The sequence below is a fragment of the Loxodonta africana genome, chromosome 14 (assembly GCF_030014295.1).
Source record: "Loxodonta africana isolate mLoxAfr1 chromosome 14, mLoxAfr1.hap2, whole genome shotgun sequence".
Lineage (NCBI taxonomy): Eukaryota > Metazoa > Chordata > Mammalia > Proboscidea > Elephantidae > Loxodonta > Loxodonta africana.
In genome coordinates, this window is record NC_087355.1 from 69,167,177 (window position 1) to 69,194,325 (window position 27,149).

At 39.1% G+C, this 27,149-nt stretch overlaps 1 protein-coding gene across 1 annotated transcript in view; it reads left to right on the top strand.

The window, feature by feature from the left end:
- Positions 1–2,030: 2,030 nt before the first annotated feature.
- COLEC10 (collectin subfamily member 10) overlaps positions 2,031–27,149 on the top strand; it is a 59,946-nt gene continuing 34,827 nt past the window's right edge. Inside the window, exon 1 of the mRNA XM_003408158.4 lies at positions 2,031–2,212. Within this exon, the coding sequence (XP_003408206.1) occupies positions 2,065–2,212 (148 nt within the window). The 5' untranslated portion in view covers positions 2,031–2,064. The remainder of the gene's footprint in view (positions 2,213–27,149) is intronic.

A 27,149-nucleotide genomic window follows, 5' to 3' on the forward strand; every position in this document is an offset into this window, starting at 1 on the left:
TTCAAACTGTTACCAGTGGATTTCTCTGTCTAAATTTACTGGCTTCATTTTCACCTTGTGTCAGGGAATTTTTTGAAAGATAATGGAAGAAGCGAAATAGATTTAGAAGAGTCTAAACAACTTAAAGAATGCCTATTTAAAAGGCATCATAGTATTTGGAAAGAGTGCTAAGTAGAAGTCAGACTCACTTTGTATGCCTTGTGGCAACTGAATTTGAGGGATTTGCTTGCTGTCACATATCTGGTTATGACAGATATGAAATTTGAGGTTTCTAACACCATTCTATTAATTCCCACTGTTCTCCTGTCACTGTTAACATGACAAATGCATTCACTTGGATGCCCTAAGCATGTGTGAAAACAAATGCATCCTCAAAGCTTGAGAATATTTACCTTTGTAGAAACTAAGTAGTCTTTAAAATGTAGAAATTTTGAAAATAATTTGGGTTCGAATTTTCTTTTCTTTTTTTGGTCCCTTTTTCAGTGGATAACTTTAGGCAACCTGCTTAAACTTCTCTGCCTCAGCTTCTTTGTCTATAAAATGGAGGGGCTATTGACACTGTCACAGGACTATTTTGAGGCTTAAGTGAAATAATGAGTCAAGAGCTCAGTCCTGTGCCTGTACATAGTGACTGTTCAGTCAGGAATAGTTCCTTTCCTCCTTCTTCCTGTACTGCTAATGAAGCCATCAGTTCACCGTACTGTAAGTCTGTATTTCTTGGATTGACCATTACTTGTAATGACAGCTCTCAGAGAGAACTTTTTATCAGTGTTTAGCAGGGTCTGTAAAGTCTTTCTCTTCCAATTTCAAAGAAACTAGGTCTAACACCCCTTCTGGCCTAACTCTTAGTTAGTAGACATCTTCAAGAATGGGGGTGAGGAGCCTCTCTGTTTTGTGTGTTTCTGGTTCTAGTTCATTAATGTCTTACTAAAGCCATGTGAGCTTTCAGATTATCGGTTGATGGGAAAGACAGATAAGAGATTTGTAGCTATATATCTATATCTATCCCACTTTTGGGGAAATCCTGGTGGCGTAGTGGTTAAGAACTATGGCTGCTAAACAAAAGGTCAGAAGTTCAAATCCAGCGGGCGTTCTTTGGAAACTCTATGGGGCAGCTCTACTCTGCCCTATAGGGTCACTATGAGTGGAATTGACTTGATTGCAATGGGTTTTTTTTTTTATCTCGCTTTTTAAGAAGTAGAATATCACAAGTTTTTTTTCCCCCATTTTATCAAAAACTTGCTACATGCACCATTTTAATAACATTGCCTTGTTACACTCTCTCATTTGTTTGCATTTACCTTAATTAGCCAACTGTTACTGTATTGTTAGGCAATTGATGCCTCCCTCCCCTCTAGTCACGTATTTTCAAATGTGGGAATTTGCCCACATTTCAGAATATTTCCTTAAGATAGTGTACCAAAAGTGCAATTATGAGGCCAGTGGCTGTAAATGTTTTTTAATATTCTTGATACTTTTTGCCAAATCGCTTTGCAGAAAAGCCAGTGTTCTTTTGAGTTTAATCCCAAGACAATTCTGTGCAGCAAGAGAAGACGATAAGATCATGCAGAGCAATGGGAGCATTGTGTTCAACACCCACAAACAGGTCGTGAATATTCCCATGGGAAAAAGCTCAAAGCCATGTACAGTGTTTACCTAACATGTAGGTAAAACTGGTTCACATCCTTCCTAGCATGCAACACTTCAATGCAAGAGAAGGTATTGAATTGTCAGCTCAAGTCCTGAGCGGAAGGCTGCTCCATCCTCTCTGCGCATCCTCTCTGCTCTCGGAGATGTTTCTACTGACCTGCCCACTTGAATGTTTAGTTCGGAGATAATTTACAATAAACTCTTGTCACTTGGAAATAAACAGCCTGGACAATGTACTGTCCTTCTGGAGTCCTGAGAAAATAAACAGCCTTGGAGACGATTGCTTCTTGTCTTTGCAGCCCATTTTGGACCCTGTGCTCCAAATACTTCACTTTCTTCCCAAGTAGAAGGTTTTATTTAAAATAAAGCTGTTTATTTGGTACTTCTGGGTAACCTTTTTAAGAAACCACAGCAATGGATGGCTTTGGAGCCCTGCTTCGAAGAAACCAGTTCATCCTCCTGGTGCTATTTCTCTTGCACATTCAGAGTCTGGGCCTGGACATGGACAGTCATCCTACCACTGACGTCTGTGCCACACACACAATTTCACCAGGACCCAAAGGTGAGAAAAGGGAAATAAAAGCTCCCTCTATAATAATATGCTCTACTCCCTCATCCCACAGCCCCACCTTAGATTCTTGACTTTCTCTCTTCCCCTCTCCAGCTTTTTTGTGATTTTCATTCCTTTTTGGAAAAGCAGTAACTTGTTGCTTATTTAAAACTTTCCCTTGTCCTTAGGTAAGAGAAGATTGGGATGGGATGGAATCTGGGGGCAGGGCTGTGAGGGAACTCATCTAGGGCAGGGGAATTCCTTCTTCCATACTGCTCTAGGGGAAGACGTACAATTAAGCATTAGTCTTTAGGAAACTGTCTTTAGGAGCATTTCTCTTCTTGGATGATTTTTATTCCAACTCACTTCTCATTGATTCTGGGAAAGCTATTTGGTGAAATGTTAGGAGGATAGGAATTAAATCTTTGGTATATTTTATAAATTAATGGGCTCCTGGGTTCCAGTGAAGAGGCTGGGAAATCTTTGTTGAGGGTTGGAGGTAGTATAGAAATGAATATTTCTTTATTTGAAAGTGGAGTCTTTGGAGCCAAGTGCCTTCAGCTGAAGGATGATAAAATATTGCAAACTTTTTTCAAGTAGAGTCAAGGTCCAAATCTGCTTCAAGCAACCGGTTGATAAAAAAAATACCACTGTTTTCCTGGCTTCGGCTCTTACCCTTTTGTTCTGAAACTGGTCACTGCAGTGCAGATGGGTGTTCCCTTATTAGTAATTCATGCTATGTTTCTCCGGGCTATGGGGTAGAAGGATTGAAGCTGCTTAAAATTTTAAGTAGAAAAAAGGGTCTTTGAAAAAAAAATCAGAAACACATTGCCCTATGCTTGTCAGTAATTTAAATGTGTATTGCTTAAAGTGCATTTTTAAAAAATCAGTGAATTAATTTCATCCTAAGATTGCAATCCAAGTTTTAACCTTTGATACCATAAAATAAATGCAGGGAGGAACAATGAAACCTTGGGGCTTCCAAATAATTTCTTGGGTGAATAAATGAATAATGTAAGGGCAAATGTTCAGAAAAGAAAGTTTTGATTAGAAATGAAGTATTTACTTAAAACCGTTACTGGATTTTCTATACAGAAAAAAACCGTAAAACTGTCAAGTCAGTTCCGACTCATAGTGACCCTACAGGAGAGTAGAACTTTCCCATAGGGTTTCTAAGCAGTGGCTAGTGGATTCAAACTACCGAACTTTTGGTTAGCAGCAATGCTCTTAACCAATGTACCACCAGGGATTTTCTAAACCTTGGTGGTGTACTGGTTAAGTGCCACGGCTGCAAACAAAGGGTCAGCAGTTCGAATCTGCCAGGCACTCCTTGGAAACTCTATGGGGCAGTTCTACTCTGTCCTATAGGGTCGCTATGAGTCGGAATCGACTCGATGGCACTGGGTTTGGTTTTTTGGTTTATAGGAAACTTTGTATTAATTTTTCCATGTTGGGGAAGTAAGGAGGTGGGAGGGAAGGGGGTCGTGAAAATTTAAGTTTTCATTTGTCCCTATGAATGGGAGAATCCATTTGAGAGTGGCACTGTTAAATAATTTTCCTTGCAGAGAAAGTGCAACTTTCAAACTGGAAAAAGAAAGGATGGAGTGTTGTTAAAATAATGTACAAAATATAAAGCATTCTACTTCAAGAATTCCATTCATTCCGATTCAGCCAACATATTGAACACCTATTAAGTGCCAAGCACTATTTTAGGTACTAGAACTCAGGACATGGGAGGGAGTGAGACTCACGTGAAACACACTGTACTACAATAATGCATTAAGTAATACAGGTTAGTGTCATGGGCAATAGAGAGACAAAGCAACTTAGTAAGAAGGGAAGGCAGAGGAAATTTACGGAGAAGGAGGTTTTGAGTTGGGCTTTAGGTATGATTCTTTCAGGCAGATGGGATGGGGAGGGCGGGGTCCTTCCAGGGAGTGAATTGAGTTTGGCAAAAACAAGAAGAGAAAACCTGTAGAATGTGCCTAGGGAAAAGAAAAAAAAAAAAATCCATTAATCCTAGCTTTTGAGAATTTACAAAGTGCAGATAAAAATCTTAGATCCTTCCAGGAACAAGACAAGAAGTACACTTTTAAAGACTTTTTTGGAACCACTTTATCTCATTTATCACTTCAATCCATATGCAATAAATATTTGTTGAATACCAATGGGGCATCCACCCGAGTCTTCCTAGGGTCATTTCTTTACCTAACACAAAACTTCTAGCCCCCTGTCAGAAACTCTGTTAAGATTAACTCTCTTCCAGAGCCTATGCAGAAATTACGAGGTGATTGCAAGTCAGAAGTATGACAGAATGAAGACATGGCACTCCTGGGGTAGAAGCATTTGGGAAGGGGTGCTGTAGAACCCTGTGTTCCAGAACTAAGGCTGTCATGGACTCCAGTGTGATTTCTACTTCTTCACCCGGAGCCTGGGAACTTTGGATCAAATGGATTCTAAGTTCCCTTCCTTACACTAACATTTCGTGAGTCTGGAATACTATACTGAACACATAATAAGTCCCAGGCGTCATATTAGAGGCTAAGGATATGAAACTAAGAAAGGTAAGACCCTTGTCCAAGAATTTGTATCTGCATTTCAAGCTTGGTATAAATTGCAAACTCTTGAGGGTCAGGGCCCAGTTAACTTTTTTTTTTTTGCAAATTGCCTACCCATGCATATGAAGCAACAGAAGCATATTCACCGGTGCCACTCCTCTACCCCAGGCCCTGTGCTAGATGTGAATACACCAGCAAACAAGACATGGCACCTTCTCTCAAGCCGGCAGCTTCCATCTAAACCAAAAACAAACAAACCCACTTGTCCTCAAGTCAGCTGTGACCCATGGCAACCCGAAGTGTGTCAGAGTAGAACTGGGCTCCCTAGGGTTTTCAGTGCCTGGTTTTTCAGAAATAGATCACCAAGCCTTTCTTCCAAGGCACTTCAGGGTGGACTCAAACCTCCAGCTAGCAGTCAAGCATGTTAACTGTACCACTCAGGGACTCCAGCTTCCATCTACCCTCACTCATTTCTTTGTGAATACTATGACACTCATCCCCCACCCCTAAACAAGGCAGATTTGTATTTTTCAGCTCTACAAAATGCTTGTGGGTGAATAAATTATTTTAAAGGGCTGGGTTAATTGCTTCTGTTCAGTACATTTTCCCTAAGACCAAGCTGATTGCTTTTTTTCTTTATGGCTAATCATCTCACATAGCACTGCACCACTCAGAAACTTCTAGATACTCAGAGAAACATACAATAAAAAGTTTTCCCTCAATTCATTTCAGAGACTGAAAAAAAAAAAAAAAAGAAACAAAAATATATTACCAAGGGCAGAATGTGGAAAATCAGTAATGCTGACCAGTCATGTAATATGTTGTCCGCTATTCAGACTCCATTTGTATTGTGTTATTTTTATAGTACGTCATAGTGGAAAGAAACAGACGTTGGGTTTAATTAGTGTGATCTTGAGCATGTTATGATATTTATTTGTGCCTCAGTTTCTTTATTTACAAAATAGACCTTCATCGTAGACTTGTTTACATGTAATCAATGTAAACTGTAAGCTGTGTAGACAGACATTTAAGAAAATCTGTCTTTCCTTCCTCTCCCTATGAGTCTATCGAGTAACAGTTTTGACAACAATGTTATTACAGTTATCAAAACTTGTTGAGAGACACCTTTGTTGTTCTTTCTATGCTGTCAATTTATTATTTCATGCTGAATTTTTCTTTTCTCCTTGGTTTTTTAAACAATTTATGTGAAATTCTGACCTCTAGTGGCCTTACTTAAAAACAACACCGACAAGAAATTTTAACAAGAATGTTAAGACCAATAAGAAAAATTTGAGTGATGATTCACAATTTTCAGGGTACTTTCAAATACATTGTCTTATTTAATTCTCACAATTTCCACCATGTAGTAGCAGGGTTTTTTTTTTTCTTAATTTGTTTGTTTTTAATTTAAAGATGAGGCATTATTCCTTAAACCCATTGGCGTCAAGTCAACCCTGACTCTTACAACCCTATAGTACAGAGTAGAACTCCCCACAGAATTTCCAAGGAGTGGTTGGTAGATTTGAACTGCCAACCATTTGTTTAACAGCTGATATCTTAACCACTGTGCCACCAAGGATCCAAGACATTTAAAGGTGGTAGTAATTTCTTTATAAAGGGTCGCTATGAGTTGAAATGGACTTGACTGCATCGGCTTTGGTTTTTTTTTTTTTTTTCTTTTTTTCTTTTTTAGTAATTCCTCTAAATTTAAAGATCTCAGAGAGGCCAGGTGGATTGTCCAAGGTTGTTTGCTGGGTGTCATGTAGTCATGCAACTTGAACTTGACCCCTGGTGTTCGGGCTCCAGCCAAGTGTCATCCTGTGACATCTACTAGCTTGTATTAGGATCAGGTTTGAAAATACTGTCTACCAGCCCATCTTAGGTGATAACAGATGGATAGGAAATGCCTGAGAACATGGTCATAAGGAGGATTTGCTATGTTTTGCTTTTTGTCCACTGCTGGCAAAAATCAGAGTTCATGTTACCTCACAGCCTGACACTGTTGAATGCTAGAATATGCTGAAAGTGTTGACATGTCTCTTTTTTGATAATGAACTCCATTACTTCATTGGGTTTTTGGAAATTAACATTATTTCACTTTATTGTTTACTTTGACTTCTGCTAGCTTTGTAGTTTGAGGTTTCCTTTTTTCAATGATGTTTGAGTGTGTGTGACGAGGCCATTTGTGATCTGCTTCTCCCATATCTCAAACTGCTCTCCCACTTGTAGTTTGTTCCTGGCATGGTGGCCTGTGTCTCCCTTCTGCCTCAGGGCTTTGCACCTGATGCTGCCTCTGCTCAGTCTGATCTTACCCCAGATGGTCACAAGGCTAGTTCCTTCTCCTCACTCAGATCTCAGCTCAAATATCATTTGCTCAGAAAGGCCTCCCTGCCTACCCCCTCACTTGCCATCATATTTGTCAAGACATATCTGTCAGTACATCTGTATTACTAAATGAAAGTCTCTTGTGTATTTATGTATTTGTATATTTATTGCCAGCCATAGAATGCAAACTTCATGAAAGAGGGACTCTGTCCATCTTGCTGAGTGTGTTTCTTGTCCTGCCCAGAAGAGTCCCTGACACAAAGTGCTTGCTCAATAAGTATTTTTTGATTAAATGAATAAGTCCACATTTTCCAAGACCCCCAAGTATTGGCTTGTGGGCTTGACCTGCTAATATAGCTCCCTGAATTTATCCTCCAAGTGTGCCCCACAGTGCTCAGAAAGTGTTGCTCGTGTGCTCATAAGCAGGACTACTACTGGAAGGGTACTGTCATTTTGTCACTTCTCCAAAGGTCAAAGAACTCTCCCCTCCCTGCCTGGCCAGTGATCACTGCTTTTTTGCCAGTTACAGCAATGCCACAGCTTCCTAGGATATGTCTGCCTCAGCCTATCCTGGCCACTAACTTGCTGCCACCTCTTTTGGTAAGGAAGACTTCCCAGCTGCTTCTGAGGGTACTGCAGCACCTACAATAACCGTTATGACTCCTCCACACAAGTTGCCTGGAATGAAATCATGGGATAGATAATGGCGATCTCCTCTTTAGCATCCCTGTAATGACAACGTCGGAGTCCCTGGGTGGTATAAATGATTAATGTGCTCAGCTGGTCATTGAAAGGTTGGAGTCCATGCCAAGGTGCCTCATAAGAAAGGACTGACCATCTTCTTCTGAAAAATTAGCCATAGAAAACCATATGGAGCACAGTTATACTCTGACACACATGGGGTCACCATGAGTTGGAATCAGTAACTGTTTTTTCTTTAATGACAATGTCGATCATGGCAGTGGACTAACATTTATTTAACAGTTCCCAACCCCCCCGCCCCAGGCACTTTATAAGCATTCTTAAATTTAATTGTCTCAATAAACTTTGAGGGATAATACATTATAATTTTCAAAAAACTGAAGTTCAAAACTATACTTTCAGGGATCATTCTTATAGTCATTACTAGAGAAGTTTCTCTGGTTGTGTAGAGCACCAGAAGATTGGTTTAATCTTAGGAAAAAAAAAAAAAAAATAGGGGTAAATATTAAGGTAACCACAAATGAAACTAACAATCCTACACATCAAAATGAAAAACAAGAAAAACACAAAGATACAGCAAATCAAAAGCAACAATAATGAAAAACAGGAAAAGACAATATATAAAGAAAAACTACTCAGCAGAGAAAATTAAGAGAAAAAAAGAAACTGTCGACAACACACACAAAAAAAGACATCAAAATCACAACACTAAATTCATAAAAAACCTATCCATAATTACACTGAATGTAAATGGACTAAATGCATTAGTCCACGAGACAGAGGCAGAGAGTGGCAGAATGGATTAAAAAAACACCATCTGTCTGTATGAAGCCTACAAGAGACACACTTTAGACTTAAAGACATAAACTAAAACTCAAAAGATGGCAAAAAAAAAAAAAATATATCAAGCAAACAACAATCAAAAAAGAGCAGGAGTGGCAATATTAATTTCTGACAAAATAGATTTTAAAGTAAAATCCACCACAAAGGATAAGGAAGGATACTATATAACAATTAAAGGGTCAATATACCAGGAGAATATAACCATAGTAAATATCTAAGCACCCAATGACAGGGCTCCAAAATACATAAAAAAAAAAACTCTAACAGCATTGAAAAGAGAAAGAGACAGATCCAAAATAATAGTAGGAGACTTTAACACCACTTTCAGTGAAGGACAAAATATCCAGAAAGAAGCTTAATAAAGACACAGAAGATCTAAAAGCAACAATCAAACAACTTGATCTCATAGACATAAACAGAACACGCCACCCGAAAGCAGTCAAGTATACTTTCTTTTCCAACCCACATGGAACGTTCTCTAGAATAGACCACATATTAGGCCATAAAGCAAGCCTTAACAGAATCCAAAGCACTGAAATATTACAAGCATCTTTTCTGACCATAAAGCCACAAAATTAGAAATCAATAACAGAAAAAGCAAAGAAAAAAGATCAAACACATGGAAACTGAACAACACCTTGCTCAAAAACTACTGGGTTATAGAAGAAATTAAGAATGGAATAAAGAAATTCATAGAATCAAATGAGAATGAAAACACTTCCTACTAGAACATTTGAGGCACAGCAAAAGCAGTGTTCAGAGGTCAATTTATAGCAATAAATGCACACATCCAAAAAGAAGAAAGGGCCAAAATCAAAGAATTACCCCTACAACTTGAAAAAATAGAGAGCAGAAAAAGAAGCCCTTGGCACCAGAAGAAAGCAATAATAAAAATTAGAGAAAAATTAAATGAAATAGAGAACAGAAAAACAATTGACAGAGTTAACAAGACCAAAAGCTTGTTCTTTGAAATCATTGGCCTAACTGACAAAAGATAAACAGGAGAGGAAGCAAATAACCCAAGTAAGAAATAAGATGGGTGATATCACAACAGACCCAACTAAAATTAAAAGAATCATAAGAGAATACTATGAAAAATTGTACTCCAACAAATTTGAAAACCTAGAGGAAAATGACAAATTTCTAGAAACTCTCTACCTACATAAACTAACATAAACAGAGGTAGAACAACTAAATAAACTTACAAAAAAGAAGATACTGAAAGGTAATTAAAAAAAACCCACCACCAACAACAAAAGCCCTGGCCCTGACAGCTTCACAGGAGAATTCTACCAAACTTTCAGAGAAGAGTTAACACCACTACTACTAAAGGTATTTCAGAGCATAGAAAAGGCTGGAATACTCCCAGACTCATTCTATGAAGCCAGCATAACCGTGATACCAAAACCAGGTAAAGACACCACAAACAAAGAAAATTACAGACCTATACCCCTCATGAACTTAGATGCAAAAATCCTGAACAAAATTCTAGCCAATAGAATTCAACAACATATCAAAAAATAATTTACCATGACCAAGTGGAATTCATGCCAGGGATGCAGGGATGGTTTAACATTAGAAAAACAATCAATGTAATCCATCACACAAATAAAAGACTAGAACCACATGGTGTTATCAATTGATGCAGAAAAGGCATTTGACAAAATTGAACACCGATTCATGATAAAAACTCTCAGCAAAATGGGAATAAAAGGAAAATTCCTCAACATAATAAAAGGCATTTATACAAAGCCAACAGCCAACATCATCCTAGATGGAGAGTCTAAAAGAATTCCTCTTGAGAACAGGAGCCAGACAAGGATGCCCTTTATCAACACTCTTATTCAACATTGTGCTAGAAGTCCTAGCCAGAGCAATTAAGCTAGAAAAAGAAATAAAGGGCATCCAAATTGGTAGGGAAGAAGTAAAAGTATCTCTATTTGCAGATGATATGATCTTATACATAGAAAACTCTAAAGAACCCAAAAGAAAACTACTGGAACTAATAGAAGAGTTCAGCAGAGTATCAGGATACAAGATAAACATACAAAAATCAGTTAGATTCCTCTACATCAACAAAGGGAACTTCGAAGACGTAATTATCGAATCAATACCATTTACAAAAGCCCCCAAGAAGATAAAATACTTAGGAATAAATCTAACCAGAGATGTAAAAGACCTATCAAAGAAAAGTACAAGACACTACTGCAAGAAACCAAAAGAGACCTACATAAGCGGAAAAACATACCTTGCTCATGGATAGGAAGACTCAACATCGTGAAAATGTCTCTTCTACCCAAAGGAGCTATAGATACAATGAAATCTCAATCCAAATTCCAGCAACATTTTTTGATGAGTTGGAGAAACAAATCACCAAATTCATACGGAAAGGGAAGAGGCCCCAGATAAGTAAAGCATTACTGAAAAAGAAGAACAAAGTGGGAGGCCTCATCCTACCTGATTTAAGAACTTATTATACTGCCGCGGTAGTCAAAACAACCTGGTACTGGTACAACAGATACATAGACAAATGGAACAGAATTGAGAATCCAGACATAAATGCATCCACTTACGAGCAGCTGATTTTTGACAAAGGCCCAAGGTCAGTTAAATGGGGAAAAGACAGTCTTTTTAACAAATGGTGCTGGCATAACTGGATATCCATCTGCAAAAAAATGAAACAAGATTCATACCTCACACCATGCACAAAAACTAACTCAAAATGGATCAAAGACCTAGATATAAAACCTACAACAATAAAGATCATGGACTAAAAAATAGGGACAATGCTAGGAGCCCTAATACATGGCATAAATAGTATGTGAAACATTACTAACCATGCACAAACACCAGAGGAGAAACTAGATAACAGGGAGCTCCTAAAAACCACACACTTATGCTCATCTGAAGACTTCACCAAAACAGTAAAAAGACAACCTACAGATTGGGAAAAAATGTTTGGCTACGACATCCGATCAGCACCTAATCTCTGAAATCTACAAGATACTGCAAAACCTCAACAACAAAAAACCCAATTAAAAAATGGGTAAAGGATATAAACAGACACTTCACCAAAGAAGACATTCAGGTGGCTAACAGATACATGAGGAAATGCTTACGATCATTAGCCTTTAGAGAAATGCAAATCAAAACTACAATGAGATACCATCTCACCCCAACGAGGCTTGTCATTAATCCAAAAATCACAAAATAATAAATGTTAGGGAGGTTGTGGAGGGACTGGAACACTTATACACTGCTGGTGGGAATGTAAAATGCTATAACCACTTTGGAAATCACTTTGGTGCTTCCTTAAAAAGCTAGAAGTAGAACTACAATTCAGCAATCCCAGGCCTGGAAATATATCCTAGAGAAATAAGAACATTCACAAGAATAGATATATGCACACCCATGTTCATTGCAGCACTGTTTACAATAGCAAAATGATGGAAACAACCAAAGTGCCCATCAATGGAGGAATGGAAAATCAAATCACGGTATATTCACACAATGGAATACTAAGCAACGATAAAGAACAATGAAGTCTTGGAGGGTTCTGTATATTAATCTTTTGTATTCTGCATCCGGTAATTCCAGGAAGGCACTTTCATCTAGAAGATCCCTTGATTGTTTTGAGAACTTGTTGAAGCGATCATGGTCTGTTTCTTTATGTGATTTGATATTGACTGCTGTCTCCGAGCCATCTATAAGTTATTATATTAGTTTGTTTTTTTTTTTACTGTATCCTAACTTCTTGCTATGTTTTGTTTTGATATGCCCAAATGGGTTGCTTGAGTGAGCTACCCTGATTATTTTCACTTTTGAAGCTCTGATGTCCTGTCCCCAGATGGCTAGAGCTGTTATCAGGTATATCAGTCTAGGAGTCCATTCACTTTTCTTGTATGAATTCAGCTCAGGTGTCCAGGTAGCTGGTCATCAAGTGTGTGGTACAGGCTCCGCTCTACAGTCTTAGAGGGGCAGGGGTGATTGGTGTAGGTACCGGTATCTGGTTGCATCAGGGGATCATGCTCTGAACAAGGAAGGGGGCTGAGAATCGTCCCCCAAGTGTCTTTGAGGAAAGCGTGTCCTTCTTCCCTAGAGCGTACAGGTGGGTCGGTTCTGCAAATGGACCATGGGCCCCCAATACTTTTGGTTGTAAGGACTGGAAGGTACCAGTTATCCTTGGACTCCTGTCGTGGGTGGCTGGGTGACCTGAGTGGAGCCACCAGTCCTTAGGCCCCTGATGTGGGTAGGTGAGGACCCTGTTTAATCGGCAAAGTGGTATCAAACATCAAACACCCACCTCTCCACCACACAGCTGAAACAGTTGCAGTCTTCCAACGAAGGTCTATTCTCTCGAAATAGGCCCACACAGGTCCATGCAGGGGGGAAAGGTATTCAGAATCCATGGACAGTTTATGCTTGGACAGGAGCTGCTTCTGTCCTGAGCTCCCCCAGTTAGCAGAGCTGGCAAATTATTTTTTTCCCAATTGTGAACTTATTCCTTCTCCAAAGCTGGGAGAATGGCTCCTGGCATTTAACTGGGCCTAACTCAGGCCCAGGAAAATCAACAGCCTCTGAAGTCGGCTTGCGGGTGGGGGGTGCAGTAAAATATACAGAAGTACTTAGCTTTTGCCAAGAGCGCCACTCTTCTCTGGTTCTGGAGGTGTGAGCAGACTGTACGGCTGGCTGCTTCTTCCTGAGGAAACTGTGGCCAAATGCCACTAGCAGCCCACCGCAGCTGCTCCCAGGAATGGTGCCTGAGGGATCCCGGTAATTCAGGTCTGGCAGCTCCTCTCTGCTTCTGAACTGTCTCTCCTGCCCCCTGCTGCTCAGTCCATTTCTAAATTTGCCTTTAATGTTCAGAGCTGCTAGCTTGTCATAAATATAATCATCTCACTTGATTTTTCGGGCCTTCGTTGTAAGAGGGATTGCCGGAAGCATCTGGCTATTCTGCCATTTTGGCCCCACCTCTAGAAATGGTTTTATTTGGCCTCTCCATATCTTTTTAGGATATTCCAAATCACAACCATTCTGTCTGGTTTCTGAACCACGTATTTGATCTATAAACTAACTGAACCAACCGCCATTGAGTTGATTCCAACTCTTGGTAACCCTGTGTGCTTCAGAGTAGAACTGTGCTCTACTGAGTTTTCAATGGCTGAATTTTTAGAAGTAGATCACCATACTTTTCTTCTGAAACATATCTGGAAGGATTTGAACCATCAATCTTCAGGTTAATAGCTGAGCCCTAAGTCATCTGCACCACACAGAGACTCCTATTTGGTCTGTAATATCTTATAATTTTACAAAATTTTTCAAATTATATCTTATGTAGCTTTTTCTGCTCTTTTTAAAAAACATATTAATATATACACAATAAAATTCTGACACTCAGAGACTCAAGTAAAGTAGCATCTAAATAATTTAATTTTCTTGGACTTATTTATTGTGATCTTTATTTAAAAACTCTGGAGGCATTGTTTCAAGTCTCTTGTGGCTACTTGATAATACCCATAATTATTAAATTACATAAGTATCAAGAATTTACGAGGGTCTTATCCATTATTTTGCTTTAGCTCTACCTACATATGTGGGGATTGCTTCCCTTATTTAAAGAGAAGGAAACTAAGATCCAATGTGCATGCACTTGATTTGACCACACAGATGTGAGCAAGTGTTCTGAAGAGAAATTTCGTGTACCATTTTACATAACTGTGAAGTAACCTTAATCAGCTTGGCCAATGAGATGAGCTGAGATCCCTTAGACAAGACAAGGTCATCTGAGGCAAAATCAACCATACTTTAATAAGGCAGGTTAGACATACTGATGATACCATATTCTTTGACGTGTACTAGACACAGACCAAAAGCGCAGAAATAAAGCTCACATAGAGTGTATGTGATATGACCTGTATTTCTAGATTGGAGTACACTAACATGATAAACTCACTCTTCACTTATTGACATGGTTAGTTTCCAAAGACCAGGCTGTTATGTGAAAATCAGTATTATACAAAAATGGAGGATGACTATATCATTACGTAACCACCAAATTACATCATTATGTAACTGCCAAACTACTGAGAATCGTGGCCCAGTCAAGTTGACACATAAGATTAACCGTCACAGTCAGTGCTACTCTCACCTCGGAACGTGGTGTTTGTTACTGCCAGACATACATTGTTAACGCACAAAATACTCAGTAGATTTTTACTATTGTCGTAAATGTGAAATGTCAGATAAAAACAGATAAATGAAGACTTGGTGTATTTCTTTTATTTTCCAAATTAAAATGGGCTCAAACCTTTGACTGGCCTATCTAGAGCATGTCTTTCTTGAACCTCCATGATCAGAGAAGGCAGTACCATTTCGGCATTATAGTAATGTGAAATTTTCTTCTGCTCCCTATGTTTCACTCTCTAATATTTTAGCCCCAAACAATGAGTGTATCTAAAAAATTATATCCAGAATTAGCTTTGCCAAGGCCCTGCCTATCCCTACACCAGCCTACAAGGCTTTAGTGGGAATTGAATCTCCCAAAATGTATCATACTACTGCCTGTTCTCCTATGGCCCTTCCTTTTTTATTTTTTAGAATATAGAACTATAGAGGGGTGGGACACTACACACATCAGCTGTTCCACGGGAAAAAGACGTGACAGTCTGCTTCCATCAAGATTACAGCCTTGGAAACTATATAGGGCAGTTCTACCCTGTCCTGAATAGTTGCTATGAGTTGGAATCGACTCAGTGGCCATGGGTTTGTTTTTTCAGTTTGGGACACAACAGCATAGCACCTTGCCATGTAAAAGAGCATCACCAATACAACAAAGTTATTGCCTCGATTTTTCTGGCCAGTAGAGACCCTGAGTTTCAAACTGGGGTGTCCGAGGAGAAAATAAGTGCTACCGTACCTTCTTTTAGCTGAGTGGGATTGATCTTTTAATAAGATAGAGCATAGAATGGCTTCTATGTAAATAAACTGGTTATAGCTTGTCTGTTAATCTAATTTTCAGTGAACATGAGTTGTTTTTTTTTTTTTTTCAGTTCTCATAGTCATTTTGTACAAGTTGTGAGATTTTTGTATCACATTCTACCAGACAAATGATAGTTTAAATCAGAAGAGCCAATGCAAGTTTTTGAGTAGGAGAAGGAGATAGATTTGTCTTTCAGACAGATAAATCTCTTGGCAGGCTTGAAGATAGACTGAGAAGTGTTGGAAGCTCCTGGTGGGACATGAATTAAAAGCACGCAGTGAATTAGGGCTGTGGGGATAGAGAGAAGGGGATGTATTAGAGAGGTATTTTGGAAGCAACATTAGTAGGTTATGGGTTCCAAAGTGTCTTTGAGCTGCCTGTGGATATACAAATGGGAAAGTCCAGTAGGCAGTCTGAGATAGGTATTATAAATATTTCTTAGATATTCCTTCTCCACAAAAACTCATTGCACAGCCCCTAGTCTCACCCCTGAGTTCTTATATCTTGTTTTGTTTAGTGATGGCCATCAGAGAGGACACTGCCTTTTTACTGACAGTTGCAAATATTCCATGAATTGAAATATTGAGGTGTATGATAACATAGTTATTATTTACTTTAAATAATAATAAAAATTCTCTTTTAGAAAATTATGTCTGTCTCACTTTATTCCTAGAGGAATTTTAGGCAGAATATTAGTATGTTGCATTCGTAGAGTGTTATATATTTTCCACTATCCAAAGCACAAACCTTCTAGATGCAAGAATACACATCAGTCAGGCTGCTGCAAATCCACAGGGTAGGAGATGTGCTAAAAGAGGCACCCCTTGCCCTTGGCCTCTTCTTTGTACCCCTCTTTTTCCTGAGCAGTGCAGTGGTTAAGTACTCAGCTGCTAACCAAAAGGTCAATGGTTTGAACCCATCAGCTGCTCTATGGGAAAAAAGTGTGATAGTCCGCTTCTATAAAGATTACAGCCTTAGAAACCTTATGGGACAGTTCTAGTCTGCCCTACAGGGTCACTGTGAGTGGGAATCTGCTTGGCAGCAGTGGTTAATTTCTGAGCACTTGCAGGACACCATCACAGGTCATATTTCTAGAGTGCTCACTACATTCCAAATATTGTTCTAAGCCCTTTGTATGCACTTTATCATATTTACTTCTCCCAACAAGCCTATGAGGGGGGCATTTCATTGTTCTGATTTACTGACGAGGAAATGGAGGCTTAAAGAATTTAAGTGAGTTGCTATACAGCCCCACAGCCAAGCTTGAACCCCACACTTAGATCCCAGAGCCCATGCTCTTAACCACTGCATTGTATTGCAGAAGCACATCACTTAGTCCGAGATTGATGGGATTCCTCCTTGTATTAAACAAAACTTAATGTCGTTTTTTTTCCCTAAGTACGATGTTACTTTCTCTCTCTCTCTCTCTCTTTCTTATTTTGTTGTTCAAGTAGGAGAGATTGTAGGGTTCTTGAAATCCAAGAACCAGCTGCGGGGAAGTTCATAGGTTCCTGGAATTGATGGGACTGATTAAGGGGTGGGTGGAGATCATGATCATGCACATAAAGTACCTGGCAAGTGCTGGGGTCGTAGTAAAACCAGTTGCCATCAAGTCAATCCTAACTCATGGCGACCCCATGTGTTTCAGAGTGGAACTGTATTCCATAGGGTTTCAGCAGCTGATTTGGGGAAGTAGATCACCAGGCCTTTCTTCTGAGGCACGTCTAGGGGACTCGAACCTCCAACCTTTTGATTAGCAGCCAAGAGTGTTAACTGTTTGCACCCCCAGGGACTCCCTGGCTGATACTACAAGCACCAATAAATATTATCACTATTGCTATTGATATTATTATGAGATAAATTAATCACAATATATCTCTTACATATTGTATTTTCTTACATTTATTTAGCATCAAAAAGCCAAATCAAACACATTGCCAGTGAGTCGATTCCGACTCACTGAAAAAGTACTTTCATTCTGTTTTCTTATTCATATGTTATTTTGATGACAGCTAACAAAAACAATCTTGTAATTTGAGGAGAGAGAAATATAAAAAAAAAAAAAAAAGAGGAGAGAGCAATATAGATGTATAAAAAAACAAGTCTCCTGACTCCAATGTCATTGATTTTTCCAAAGGTTCAACTTGTTGAATGCCAACAAAGCACACTGCGATTTCCGTTTGGTAACACTCAGCATTTCTAAGACCTTGTCAAGCACCTCCTTCCCAACCAAATTATTAGCCATAGATCACGTCTTGTCTAAGATCACGTCTTGTCTAAGACAGTGCTGTGTACACAACGCAGGGCTTGGTATATAGTAAAAAAAAGAAAAAAAATTTTGTTTTTCTTTTTTTTCGGACCTCAATAATTACTTGTTAAATGAACGAGTGAGCAAATTGTGAAGCCTTAATCAGTGTTTGAGAGCAAAGTGAATATCATTCTTATTACATAGAACTTATGCTCTAATTAAGTAAAAAAATAGTTGACATTAATCCAAAAAGTTAAGTAACAATGCATTATGTAAATAATACTTCAAGGCAGCAATTAGAAAGTAGTAATAAGGAACCAGATGGTGAATTACCAATGAAATAATTCTGTCAATAAAGTCAGAGAAATTAGAATTTAACCTGAGACAGAACTCAAGGATAGGATTTACGAAGGCAGGCAAGTGTTATAGTTCCTTTTACTTTATTTTTAAAATGACAAGAGTATTTCATGCTTGTTGTACCATGTATCATGTATGTAACATAAGATGTACAAAATAAAGACATATATAGAAAAAGCTAATGACCCCTCTTTTCTCTGTCACCATTGTCTTTCCTGACCTACTTCTCCCATGTAACTGTTGTTAATAGCTTGGGATTAACCCTTTTCTCTATATTTATTCTTCTTCTAAATCGAATCATATTATACATATTCTTCTCCTAGAGATTTTCTTTGCATAAATAATATGGAGCTCACTCCAGATCCAGACATCTTTCTCTAACTCATTATTTTAAGTTGCGCCATAATGTTCTTCATCGTGTTATTTTTAAATAGATTTTATTTTAGTTTCAGGTTTACAGAAAAATTGAACAGAAAGTGCAGAGTTCCCAGACACGCCCCCACACACTGTATCTCCTATTATTGACATCTTGCATTCATGTGGTACATGAGCGTGTCATGCGTACATCAGTTGTTATAACTGATGAGCCAACGTTGATATGTTATTACTAACTGAAGTCCATACTTTACATTAGGGTTCATTCTTATTGCTGCAGGGTCTTACAGGTTTTGACAAATACATAATAGCATGTGCCCACCATTACAGTATTATACAGAGTAGTTTCATTGCCCTAAAAATGCCCTGTTCTCCACGTATTCATCCTTCCCCTCTCGTCCCTGAGCACCTGGCAACCACTGATATATTTACAGCCGCTACAGGGTCAAAAAAAGAAAAAATTTTTTTTTCTTTTCTTTATAGGGTCGCTATGAGTTGGAATCAACTTGACAGTAATGAGTTTGGTTTATAGTTTTCCCTTTTCCAGAAAGTCTTATAGTTGGAATCATGCAGTATGTGTATGCTTCAGGCTGGCTTCTTCCACTTAGTAATATCCATTTAAGGACCCTCTTCATGGTATTTTTACTCAGTTCCATGATGATAAACTTTCAGGTTATTTATGGTTTCTGTTCCTGCCACGACAAACAAGCATTCCTGCATATACATTTGTTCTTATTTTTACTACTGTGAAATAGGTTCCATAAGGTAAAATGGAGTTTCTGGATTTTTTATTTTAATCATTACTGACAGATTATTTTCCAGAAAAGTTGTGCAATTTTCACTGTCAAGAGCAAAGGATGAGAACACCCACCTCTCTGCATCTATGGCATCTTTGGGTGCTATTAGTCTTTTTGAATTATTACTAAATCCTATGGGTGACATATGATGTAGACATTTATATATATATTTCTCTCACTAATAGGTTGGCTGTTTTTTCATCTGTTAATCTTTTTATTGTATTTTTGGACTATTCTATTTTTTTTCTTTCTGTAAAATAATTTGTAAGAGGCCTTGCGTATTAAGAATATGATTTTTGGAGGGCGGGAGCCAAGATGGCGGACTAGGCAGACGTTACCTCGGATCCCTCTTACAACAAAGACACGGAAAAACAAGTGAATCGATCACATACATAACAATCTACGAACCCTGAACAACAAACACGGATTTAGAGACGGAGAACGAACTAATACGGGGAAGCAGCGATAGTTTCCAGAGCCTGGAGCCAGCGTACCCGTCAGGTACGGCACAAGCACAGAGACCTGCTCCACCCCCCCGAACTAAACCCGGGAGGGGAACCAGCCAGTTCCACGGGCGGCGTGGGACGCAGCCGGTAGGAGAAGTCCCCGGGAGGCAGTGACTGATCTTGGAGCAGAAAGAGCAGCATCCGAGCCGGGGAACCGTCCCGCAGGGATTTGGACTGCTCGCAGGTACGCCATAAACACGGAGAGTTGCTCCACCCCTTGAACTAACCCCGGGAAGGGGACCAGCCGGGTCGCGCGGGCGGCGTGGGACGCAGCCGGTAGGAGAAGTCCCCGGGAGGCAGCGACTGGCATTGGAGTGGGGAGAACAGCGTTCCAGCCGGGACACTTGGTCGCGGCACAAGCACGGGGAGCTACTCCACCCATCTGAACTAACCCCGGGAGGGGGCCCACCTGGTTCACGGGGGCGGCACGGCCACGCGGCTGGAGGGACGAGAAGTCCCCGGGAGGCAGCGACTGATTTTGGAGTTGAGAGTGCACCATCCCAGTAGGGGAGCCTTGACGCTGGGCGTGGGGCTGGAAGCGGAGGATCTGACCGTGACTTCAGCGGGCCAGACCCCCTGGGGGCAATCTCCACACAGCCAGCACACATAGGCGACGCGCCCGCGGGAATCTCAGATATAACAGTCATTCCAAGCAAGACAAGCAACTCTGGCTATATTCTGAGGTGCTACTCTCCTATCTCTCTGTTCCCTCCCCCACCCTCCCCAGGCGGCTTCATTAACATCTGAATAGCCTGAGCCAGAGGGAGAACTCTGATAGGGATCTGACTGCAGTTTTTTTTTAGCGGATTTTCTGGAAAAACTAGTTTCCCAGTGATGGCTCGGAGACAACAATCCATATCAAACCACTTAAAGAAGCAGACCGTGACAGCTTCTCCAACCCCCCAAACAAAAGAATCAAAATCTTTCCCAAATGAAGATACAATTTTGGAATTATCAGATACAGAATATAAAAAACTAATTTACAGAATGCTTAATGATATCACAAATGAAATTAGGATATCTGCAGAAAAAGCCAAGGAACACACTGATAAAACTGTTGAAGAACTCAAAAAGATTATTCAAGAACATACTGGAAAAATTAATAAGTTGCAAGAATCCATAGAGAGACAACATGTAGAAATCCAAAAGATTAACAATAAAATAACAGAATTAGACAACACACTAGGAAGTCAGAGGAGCAGACTCGAGCAATTAGAATGCAGACTGGGACATCTGGAGGACCAGGGAATCAACACCAACACAGCTGAAAAAAAATCAGATAAAAGAATTAAAAAAAATGAAGAAACCCTAAGAATTATGTGGGACTCTATCAAGAAGGATAACCTGCGGGTGATTGGAGTCCCAGAACAGGGAGGGGGGACAGAAAACACAGAGAAAATAGTTGAAGAACTTCTGACAGAAAACTTCCCTGACATCATGAAAGACGAAAGGATATCTATCCAAGATGCTCATCGAACCCCATTTAAGATTGATACAAAAAGAAAAACACCAAGACATATTATCATCAAACTCACCAAAACCAAAGATAAACAGAAAATTTTAAAAGCAGCCAGGGAGAAAAGAAAGGTTTCCTTCAAGGGAGAATCAATAAGAATATGTTCTGACTACTCAGCAGAAACCATGCAGGCAAGAAGGGAATGGGACGACATATACAGAACACTGAAGGAGAAAAACTGCCAACCAAGGATCATATATCCAGCAAAACTCTCTCTGAAATATGAAGGCGAAATTAAGATATTTACAGACAAACACAAGTTTAGAGAATTTGCAAAAACCAAACCAAAGCTACAAGAAATACTAAAGGATATTGTTTGGTCAGAGAACCAATAATATCAGATATCAGCACAACACAAGGTCACAAGACAGAATGTCCTGATATCAACTCAAATAGGGAAATCACAAAAACAAACAAATTAAGATTAATTAAAAAAAAAATACACATAACAGGGAATTATGGAAGTCAATAGGTAAAAGATCACAATAATCAAAAAGAGGGACTAAATACAGGAGGCATTGAACTGCCATATGGAGAGTGATACAAGGCGATATAGAACAATACAAGTTAGGTTTTTACTTAGAAAAATAGGGGTATATAATGAGGTAACCACAAAAAGGCATAACAACTCTATAACTCAAGACAAAAACCAAGAAAAACGTAACGACTCAACTAACATAAAGTCAAACACTATGAAAATGAGGATCTCACAATTTACTAAGAAAAACGCCTCAGCACAAAAAAGTGTGTGGAAAAATGAAATTGTCAACAACACACATAAAAAGGCATCAAAATGACAGCACTAAAAACTTATTTATCTATAATTACCCTGAATGTAAATGGACTAAATGCACCAATAAAGAGACAGAGAGTCACAGACTGGATAAAGAAACACGATCCATCTATATGCTGCCTACAAGAGACACACCTTAGACTTAGAGACACAAACAAACTAAAACTCAAAGGATGGAAAAAAGTATATCAAGCAAACAATAAGCAAAAAAGAAGAGGAGTAGCAATATTAATTTCTGACAAAATAGACTTTAGACTTAAATCCACCACAAAGGATAAAGAAGGACACTATATAATGATAAAAGGGACAATTGATCAGGAAGACATAACCATATTAAATATTTACGCACCCAATGACAGGGCTGCAAGATACATAAATCAAATTTTAACAGAACTGAAAAGCGAGATAGATACCTCCACAATTATAGTAGGAGACTTCAACACACCACTTTCGGAGAAGGACAGGACATCCAGTAAGAAGCTAAACAGAGACACGGAAGATCTAATTACAACAATCAACCAACTTGACCTCATTGACTTATACAGAACTCTCCACCCAACTGCTGCAAAATATGCTTTTTTTTCCAGCGCACATGGAACATTCTCTAGAATAGACCACATATTAGGTCATAAAACAAACCTTTGCAGAGTCCAAAACATCGAAATATTACAAAGCATCTTCTCAGACCACAAGGCAATAAAACTAGAGATCAGTAACAGAAAAACGAGGGAAAAGAAATCAAATACTTGGAAAATGAACAATACCCTCCTGAAAAAAGACTGGGTTATAGAAGACATCAAGGAGGGAATAAGGAAATTCATAGAAAGCAACGAGAATGAAAATACTTCCTATCAAAACCTCTGGGACACAGCAAAAGCAGTGCTCAGAGGCCAATTTATATCAATAAATGCACACATACAAAAAGAAGAAAGAGCCAAAATCAGAGAACTGTCCCTACAACTTGAACAAATAGAAAGGGAGCAACAAAAGAATCCATCAGGCTCCAGAAGAAAACAAATAATAAAAATTAGAGCTGAACTAAATGAATTAGAGAACAGAAAAACAATCGAAAGAATTAACAAAGCCAAAAGCTGGTTCTTTGAAAAAATTAACAAAATTGATAAACCATTGGCTAGACTGACTAAAGAAATACAGGAAAGGAAACAAATAACCCGAATAAGAAATGAGAAGGACCACATCACAACAGAACCAAATGAAATTAAAAGAATCATATCAGATTATTATGAAAAATTGTACTCTAACAAATTTGAAAACCTAGAAGAAATGGATGAATTCCTGGAAAAACACTACCTACCTAAACTAACACATTCAGAAGTAGAACAACTAAATAGACCCATAACAAAAAAAGAGATTGAAACGGTAATCAAAAAACTCCCAACAAAAAAAAGTCCTGGCCCGGACGGCTTCACTGCAGAGTTCTACCAAACTTTCAGAGAAGAGTTAACACCACTACTACTAAAGGTATTCCAAAGCATAGAAAATGACGGAATACTACCCAACTCATTCTATGAAGCCACCATCTCCCTGATACCAAAACCAGGTAAAGACATTACAAAAAAAGAAAATTATAGACCTATATCCCTCATGAACATTGATGCAAAAATCCTCAACAAAATTCTAGCCAATAGAATCCAACGACACATCAAAAAAATAATTCACCCTGATCAAGTGGGATTTATACCAGGTATGCAAGGCTGGTTTAATATCAGAAAAACCATTAATGTAATCCATCACATAAATAAAACAAAAGACAAAAACCACATGATCTTATCAATTGATGCAGAAAAGGCATTTGACAAAGTCCAACACCCATTCATGATAAAAACTCTTACCAAAATAGGAATTGAAGGAAAATTCCTCAACATAATAAAGGGCATCTATGCAAAGCCAACAGCCAATATCACTCTAAATGGAGAGAACCTGAAAGCACTTCCCTTGAGAACGGGAACCAGACAAGGATGCCCTTTATCACCACTCTTATTCAACATCGTGTTGGAAGTCTTAGCCAGGGCAATCAGGCTAGACAAAGAAATAAAAGGTATCCGGATTGGCAAGGAAGAAGTAAAGTTATCACTATTTGCAGATGACATGATTATATACACAGAAAACCCTAAGGAATCCTCCAGAAAACTACTGAAACTAATAGAAGAGTTTGGCAGAGTCTCAGGTTATAAAATAAACATACAAAAATCACTTGGATTCCTCTACATCAACAAAAAGAACACCGAAGAGGAAATAACCAAATCAATACCATTCACAGTAGCCCCCAAGAAGATAAGATACTTAGGAATAAATCTTACCAAGGATGTAAAAGACCTATACAAAGAAAACTACAAAGCTCTACTACAAGAAATTCAAAAGGACATACTTAAGTGGAAAAACATACCTTGCTCATGGATAGGAAGACTTAACATAGTAAAAATGTCTATTCTACCAAAAGCCATCTATACATTTAACGCACTTCCGATCCAAATTCCAATGTCATATTTTAAGCGGATAGAGAAACAAATCACCAATTTCATATGGAAGGGAAAGAAGCCCCGGATAAGCAAAGCACTACTGAAAAAGAAGAAGAAAGTGGGAGGCCTCACCTTACCTGACTTCAGAACCTATTATACAGCCACAGTAGTCAAAACAGCCTGGTATTGGTACAACAACAGACACATAGACCAATGGAACAGAATTGAGAACCCAGACATAGATCCATCCATGTATGAGCAGCTGATATTTGACAAAGGACCTGTGTCAATTAACTGGGGAAAAGACAGCCTTTTTAACAAATGGTGCTGGCATAACTGGATATCCATTTGCAAAAAAATGAAACAGGACCCATACCTCACACCATGCACAAAAACTAACTCCAAGTGGATCAAAGACCTAAACATAAAGACTAAAACGATAAAGATCATGGAAGAAAAAATTGGGACAACCCTAGGAGCCCTAATACAAGGTATAAACAGAATACAAAACATTACCAAAAATGATGAAGAGAAACCCGATAACTGGGAGCTCCTAAAAATCAAACACCTATGCTCATCTAAAGACTTCACCAAAAGAGTAAAAAGACCACCTACAGATTGGGAAAGAATTTTCAGCTATGACATCTCCGACCAGCGCCTGATCTCTAAAATCTACATGATTCTGTCAAAACTCAACCACAAAAAGACAAACAACCCAATCAAGAAGTGGGCAAAGGATATGAACACACATTTCTCTAAAGAAGATATTCAGGCAGCCAACAGATACATGAGAAAATGCTCTCGATCATTAGCCATTAGAGAAATGCAAATTAAAACTACGATGAGATTCCATCTCACACCAGCAAGGCTGGCATTAATCCAAAAAACACAAAATAATAAATGTTGGAGAGGCTGCGGAGAGATTGGAACTCTCATACACTGCTGGTGGGAATGTAAAATGGTACAACCACTTTGGAAATCTATCTGGCGTTATCTTAAACAGTTAGAAATAGAACTACCATACAACCCAGAAATCCCACTCCTCGGAATATACCCTAGAGATACAAGAGCCTTCATACAAACAGATATATGCACACCCATGTTTATTGCAGCTCTGTTTACAATAGCAAAAAGTTGGAAGCAACCAAGGTGTCCATCAACGGATGAATGGTTAAATAAATTGTGGTATATTCACACAATGGAATACTACGCATCGATAAAGAACAGTGACGAGTCTCTGAAACATTTCATAACATGGAGGAACCTGGAAGGCATTATGCTGAGCGAAATTAGTCAGAGGCAAAAGGACAAATATTGTATAAGACCACTATTATAAGATCTTGAGAAACAGTAAACCTGAGAAGAACACATACTTTTGTGGTTACGAGTGGGGGAGGGAGGGAGGGTGGGAGAGGGTTTTTTTATTGATTAATCAGTAGATAAGAACTGCTTTAGGTGAAGGGAAAGACAACACTCAATACATGGAAGGTCAGCTCAATTGGACTGGACCAAAAGCAAAGAAGTTTCCGGGATAAAATGAATGCTTCAAAGGTCAGCGGAGCAAGCCCGGGGGTCTGGGGAGCATGGTTTGCGGGGACTTCTAAGTCAATTGGCAAAATAATTCTATTATGAAATCATTCTGCATCCCACTTTGAAATGTGGCGTCTGGGGTCTTAAATGCTAACAAGCAGCCATCTAAGATGCAGCAATTGGTCTCAACCCACCTGGAGCAAAGAAAAATGAAGAACACCAAGCCCACATGACAACTAAGAGCCCAATAGACAGAAAGGGCCGCATGAACCAGAGACCTACATCATCCTGAGACCAGAAGAACTAGTTGGTGCCCGGCCACAATTGATGACTGCCCTGACAGGGAGCTCAGCAGAGGACCCCTGAGGGAGCAGGAGATCAGTGGGATGCAGACCCCAAATTCTCATAACAAGACCAAACTTAATGGTCTGACTGAGACTGGAGGAATCCCGGCGGCCATGCTCCCCAGACCTTCAGTTGACACAGGACAGGAACCATCCCCGAAGACAACTCATCAGAAATGAAAGGGACTGGTCAGCGGGTGGGAGAGAGATGCTGATGAAGAGTGAGCTAATTATATCAGGTGGACACTTGAGATTGTGTTGGCAACTCTTGTCTGGAGGGGGGATGGGAGGATAGAGAGAGAGGGAAGCCGGCAAAATTGTCAAGAAAGGAGAGACTGAAAGGGCTGACTCAAGAGGGGGAGAGTAAGTGGGAGTAGGGAGTGAGATGTATGTAAACTTATATGTGACAGACTGATTGGATTTGTAAACGTTCACTTGAAGCTTAATAAAAGTTATTATAAAAAAAAAAAAGAATATGATTTTTTTTTTTTGCCCAATGCTCATTTTTTTTTCCTTGTCTACCATATATTTGTTTATAAATATTATATTTTTGTATGGAATATTCTGCCATGTATTTCTCCTAAAGGTCATATATG